Here is a 6,000-nt window from a genome sequence, read left to right as displayed (position 1 = left end):
AATCATTGAATTTATAAGGAAGATAAGTCAATTACTGAATTTATAAGGAAAGTGAATTAATTACTGAATTTTGAAATTTAAAGACATTTATTACATTTATCCTCCCTAATAAGTGAAGATAATTTTGTTATTTGTCATCCTCTTATGCAATATGTCATATGTCATTTTATGGTAAATTTAGATTTAATTATATCTATGTGTCATTTTGTGGTTTTTTCCATTTTATCAAATTTCATATAATACTTAAATGTAATAAATATATATCCAATTCATTAATGCAACTTTCCTTATAATTTCTAAATTTCTAAATTGAATCCAATTATTTTAGTTATTTATTTATTTAAATTATTAGTTTAAATTTAAAAGATAAATAAGCATTTCAATTTTAATAATTAAATACTTTTTTTTCTTATAAATTTAAATTTTCTAAATTGTTAGATCTTAATGTTTATTTATTTATTTATTTGAATAAACTCATATAATACATGAGTCTCACAACTAGTTACATAAAAAATAATCAAAGAAAATAATAAAAAGCAAAAAAAAAAAAATACCATATGAAAAAATTTTAATTAAAAATAACCAAAAAGTAACATATATCGAAATCAATGAGAATGTGACATGCGGTAAAATAGATTTTCATTTATTAGTTAGAAGTCTCTAACTCAATCATGTCTACATCTCCTCTAATATGTCTTTTGCTTGGTGAGATACAAGGTCGTATCAGGCGTCCATGATTCAATCAGATCCAATTCAATCAATAACTTTTAAAATGAATGAATATTAAAATCATGAGAATTAAAATATTTTTCTACTTTTTCTTCATACACATCCTCCTACCACTTTTAGATGATGCAAAATGCAATAAAAATTTATTAATTTTATTAAATGTGACAAATATCATATTCTTAAGTGTATAGGAAGAAAAAGTGTGAAAGATATTTGATTTCTCTAAGATCATTCATGCAAATAAACTTAAAGCAAACAATTTCTCCCAACTTGACAATTATGAATTAGCTTCAACAATCATATATTTGTTTGATTAAGCAGAAAGAATTTCAACATGGATCAGTTTAGCACAGAGACAAATTAGATTACATTTTCACAAAATAGACATGTATCACCAGCAAAGATTCAGACAATAAATCCTAAGTTTTAGTTTGCCATAAAATAGTCTCTAGCACATAAAGATTTGTTGCAAAGACAACATACATTCACATAAATAATATTCAGGATAAAAAAACATGCATGTTATTCTCAAGAAGTGTGAGATGCCAAAATAAATTCAGTTGGCTTCTTTCTAAAATTAACATAACAGGAGGGTGTAAAAAGAAAATCAAAATTATACAAATGATTCAAATCCTCCAAGAAATGAGACATGAAATCTTTTTATTCCTCCCTTGTTTGTATTGGGGAAAAGAAATACATCAAAAAGATGGAAGCAACTCAAGTCCACTTAAGGATATGAATCTGGAGTGACTCTTTCGCTGACTGTAGAACCATAATTGGGCCCACCCTTTCGGTACTGAATAAGGAACTCAATAGGATATCCCTTCACTTTATGTGGCACAATCCCAAGATCATTGAATGTTAGAGCTGCAAAACACACCAAAATTATCAGTTAAATCTTAATAAAATCAAGAATCGATTTGAAAGTTGAAACACAAACCATCTTGTGAGACGAGTTTATCTGAGGAAAGAGCATGAATCAAATCCAGATTGAAGATAGATGGTGTTGGCAATGGGAAAGGAACTTTATTTAGCAACAACTCACGAGGCGTTGAGATTGCCTGTGTGTCATAATAACATAAACAAAACAGAATTAATGTTAATAAACTAAAACTATTTGAAATTAGGATGCTATATAATATAATAATACACAAATAAATGGAAGTGTTTTGCTATTTCATACCTTAGCAATTGGGAAAGGGACATTAACATAATGAGGCCATTCTCGAATCACTTCGTACATAAGGTCAGCCTGTAAAAATAATAAAGATCAAATTATGATGACTCAAACTTAATTTGAATTTTGAGCAGGAAAAAAGAAATCATGAGAATCAATCACCAATTCATGCAATGTATACACATCTGGCCCACCAAGTTCATATACTTTTCCCATGCTGCTACCATCATCTTTCAAGGCTGCAACAACTGCAGATGCCACATCAGCAACATACACAGGCTGAATCCTGTACAAAAAAAAAAAAACACACACACACACACACATTTACCAAACTGTTGAGAAAAATAATTCATCATATCAAGTAAAGAGAAGAGAATTAAGTCATATACTTGGTGGATCCATTCCCAATAAGTGGAAGAAAGTTATATTTTTTTGCAAATTGAGCCCATGGATTCAAGAGCCGATCCTCTGTGCCAAGCATCACTGCAGGTCTCAGTATTGTGGCCTGAACATAAACAAATCATTAATTAATTAATTAATTAATTAATTACTTGGCTTATTCTTTAAGAATGCATTTAAATGTCTTGTATCATATGTTTATGCTAAAATCACACACCTCAGGCAATTCACGTAGGATGGATTCTTCTGCAGCAGCTTTAGCTTGGAGCATTCTGGAGGGAGATGATTGAGAGGCTCCTAAGCAAGAAAGTTGTATAAATCTCATGATTCCACCATGTTCTTTAGAAATCTGCATATCATGATATGTCCATTTAAAAGCATGAATAAATTATTATAGACAAAAGGGAGATGCAAAAACATACCTTTGCAAGTTGTTCAGCCATATGATGGTTCACCACCTCAAAACTATAATTTCTAGTTTCATATTCCCTTCCTGTAAGAAAATAAAAAATAAAAACGGTTTTAAATGTCAGACAAGTAATCAAGGGAAACCCAATAAAAGATAAGATTCTTAAACATGTATGCACCTATTAGATTGATAACAACGTTTGCCTTGGCCATAACTGCCTTAATAGAGTCTTCATCTCTTGGGTTATATTTCATGGGAACAATCTGTGTGAGTTAAAAAGAGTAAGCAAGCAATCACAGATTCTAACAAAACAATTAATGTTCTAACTTCTAAGTTACCTGTCCCAAATCACCCATCAGTTTGAGATGACGTGGTGCATCCTCAGAGCCTCTAAAAGGTACAAGCACTTGAGATCCCATTTTAGCTGCAAATAAATACAAATTCAATATCAGTACACAATTTTATCAAAGTATATTCAGTTCAATATAGAATGTTACAAGTTTCTATGATATACTGGTTTATTGCATTATCTGTAATATGATCTTATAATCTTCTAAAGCAGTAAACTAAGTTCAGCATTCCACTAACCAAGCTCTTGCACCAAGTAACGCCCAAGGAAACCAGTAGCTCCAAAAACTGTAGCAACTATGCCACTGCCAATAAATAAATAAATACAAATCGCATTAGACTTTAAAAAGAAGAAAACAATTGTTACTCGCATAGCTTCAAGAAAGAAGATGCAGTTTGACTTGAATGTCAAATGTATCATGTTTCAAGTTTCAACTTCAAAGATTATCAATTATAAACCATTCAGTAAAAATTCTTGCTAAGTGTGTCTTACCCTATAGGCTATAGCAACCATTTCAAAGAGTATTACATTCATATTATGATTGGAACTAAAATACTGGATTTAACATCTATTAAGGTATATGTTTTTCGTGATTGCAGCAAGGAAACAAATTCAATTTCATACTGTTAAAACAATTATGGGCTACTAATCAAGATCGAGCTGCTGAGCCAAAATGGCACTAAAGATTCACAAATATCCCAATTATACTTGATACAAAACCAAGTATACAAAACTCAGGAACTAATGAGATTGCGATTATAAACAAATTAAGTTATATATAGAGTAGCTTTTTATACTGTTAAACCAATTACGGGCTGCTAAAGCAAATTGAGCTGCTGTCCCAAATTTACCACTGAAGATTTACAAATTTTCGAACTCCTCTAAATCCAAAACCGAATACACCAAGCTCATGAACTAATGAGATTAAAGCTTTCAAATTTCAATGAATAAATACAGAAACCGAAATACCTAACGGATGATCTTCCACCAGTACCCTTTCGGACCAAATGTCCGACGCCTTTGGTAGCAAGCGTAGACACGTACCGCCGGTCATAAGCACCATAATCTGCATTACATCAGTTAAATTAAATTTAAACAAAATCCGTAAGAAAACAGTTAAATGAACCCTAGAAATGAACCGATAGAAAACAAATTACACTGATCAGAAATAGGGTAAAGCGATTTAAAAGAGTAAATCGCCGGCCGAGGGAAGGATTCACGAGCTAATTTTCTCGAGATCGTCTGCATCGTTCCAATCCAGAGAAACTCCAAAGGGGAAGAGATTCGTGATACGATGAAAAACCCAACAGAGGCCTCTTCTAACTTGCGCCTGAGTGTGTATAAAAAGCCACTTTTCAATTCGAGGTTCTAATTTCTAAATCTTATTATCAGTATACTCTATTACGGTATTACACTATTACCCTAAATTTTGAGGTTAATTTTGACATTTACAAGTCAAAGCTAACAAAATCTTTGTAATTTTCACTACAAAGAATTTGAGGTTAATTTTGACTTTTACAAGTTTAAGATAAAAAACTTTTGAGTTTTTCACTAGAAAAAAAAATGACAGACTAGAGTATAACTCGTGGAAACTACAGTCAGTATATCTAAAAATTTTATATAGATAAAATAAATAATAAATGTCTAAAAAAACAAGATCTTGTCGATCATAAGTAATTATAAATTAATTTTTTAATCAAAATAAACATAATAATGTTATTAATATATGATTTCGTATTTTCAAAATTTGAATTTAATTTAATTTGTTACCAAAAAAATGAAATAATAAAGATCATAGAAAAATGTCACGTGTCAAAGAGACATTCTAAAAAAACTGAAACGTGTCATTTTTAGGTTTCATTTATTAGAAGAGGTAGAGGTAGATTCTATAAAATTATCTTATAGTTAACAAATTACGCCAATACTCATGTATTTTACGTCAAGCCCTCCGGAAATCCTGATGACACCAAATCTCCCAAAAGGATATTAGTTTGGCCATTTCATAATGACCTTGCGAAATAGTGAAAACATTATGTAATGGGTCTTGCAACAAATGGGAACATTTAGATTTTTTTTTAAAAAAAAAAAAAAATAAAACAACAATAATTCTAAATTCTCTCACCCTGTGTCACCTAACTTGCTTTTTTTTTTAATTTAATTTTAACATTATTATTAACTCTTTCATCTAAAAATGGTATTAAATGTTTCACCTAACACCTTATCCAACTACTATAAATAAATTAAAATAAAACATAATTCATACAAAGTAATCACTTCATATCTCTTTGTTAGATCATCTGCTATACTCTCCACGACAAATGTCGTGGAGAGCTTTCAGACTGGCCACCACGAGCCACCACTTTTCCATGGAGTACTCTCCACGATGAAGAAGAAAAGAACGAAGAGAGAGAGAAGAAGAAGTAGAAGGGTGAGAGAGAGACAGAGAGACCTTCGTTGTTGTTCGTCGTCTGCATCACGACCCATCACGAACATGCCCGACCACGAATGGCCCGGGTAGTGTACACAGGCGTTTTTCGTGGCCACGTAGACCACGAGCCGGTTCGTGTAGTGTACACCGGACGACCTTATCAAGAAAATGTACATTAGGTCATCCAACAAGTCCAAGAAAATAAATAAGTTGAAACCTCATTCAATACCTACAAATGTGGTCGTTATCATTGCGAATATGAAGAATGTCATTGTTTCATTCTTAACTCATCAGACTTCTATCGTAATACATTATTTTCATCTAAAATGATCGATTGTATTTCCAAACCTATGAAAGATGATGAAAAAGACCAAAGGGCAGACCTAGAACGATGTTGGGTAATTAATGCATTTAGAACAAACTCATAACGATTTCAGTAATTAAAGCATGTACAGATGCTCCCACATTAGAGATCCTAAAAATATAGGTTATTGATATTAATAAATAAA

The 6,000-nt window shown here is 31.2% G+C and overlaps 1 protein-coding gene across 1 annotated transcript; it reads right to left on the bottom strand.

Moving 5' to 3' along the window:
* Positions 1–1,235: 1,235 nt before the first annotated feature.
* LOC145114373 (NAD(P)-binding Rossmann-fold superfamily protein) lies at positions 1,236–4,417 on the bottom strand. Its single transcript, XM_079050365.1, has 12 exons — positions 4,221–4,417; positions 4,033–4,129; positions 3,303–3,367; positions 3,053–3,138; positions 2,893–2,977; positions 2,728–2,798; positions 2,523–2,654; positions 2,296–2,411; positions 2,069–2,192; positions 1,913–1,981; positions 1,670–1,790; positions 1,236–1,596 (listed from the first exon to the last, which is right to left on the bottom strand). The coding sequence occupies exons 1-12, from the start codon at positions 4,309–4,311 to the stop codon at positions 1,457–1,459; spliced, it is 1,197 nt and encodes a 398-aa protein (XP_078906491.1). The 5' UTR covers positions 4,312–4,417; the 3' UTR covers positions 1,236–1,456.
* Between the last annotated feature and the right edge of the window lie 1,583 nt (positions 4,418–6,000).

This window comes from Lactuca virosa, chromosome 5 (assembly GCF_052849685.1).
Source record: "Lactuca virosa cultivar CGN04683 chromosome 5, Lactuca_virosa_CGN04683_v6, whole genome shotgun sequence".
In the NCBI taxonomy this organism is placed as follows: Eukaryota; Viridiplantae; Streptophyta; class Magnoliopsida; order Asterales; family Asteraceae; genus Lactuca; species Lactuca virosa.
This window is presented reverse-complemented; position numbering and strand designations above follow the sequence as displayed.

Bases quoted from the DNA above. Each gene is read 5' to 3' on its own strand.
- LOC145114373 (XM_079050365.1), bottom strand. From the start codon at position 4,311: ATGCAGACGATCTCGAGAAAATTAGCTCGTGAATCCTTCCCTCGGCCG. The intron at 2,193-2,295 runs GTATATGACTTA...TTTTTTGTACAG, and splicing joins ATTGGGAATGGATCCACCAA to GATTCAGCCTGTGTATGTTG. The intron at 1,791-1,912 runs GTATGAAATAGC...TATGACACACAG, and splicing joins TCCCTTTCCCAATTGCTAAG to GCAATCTCAACGCCTCGTGA.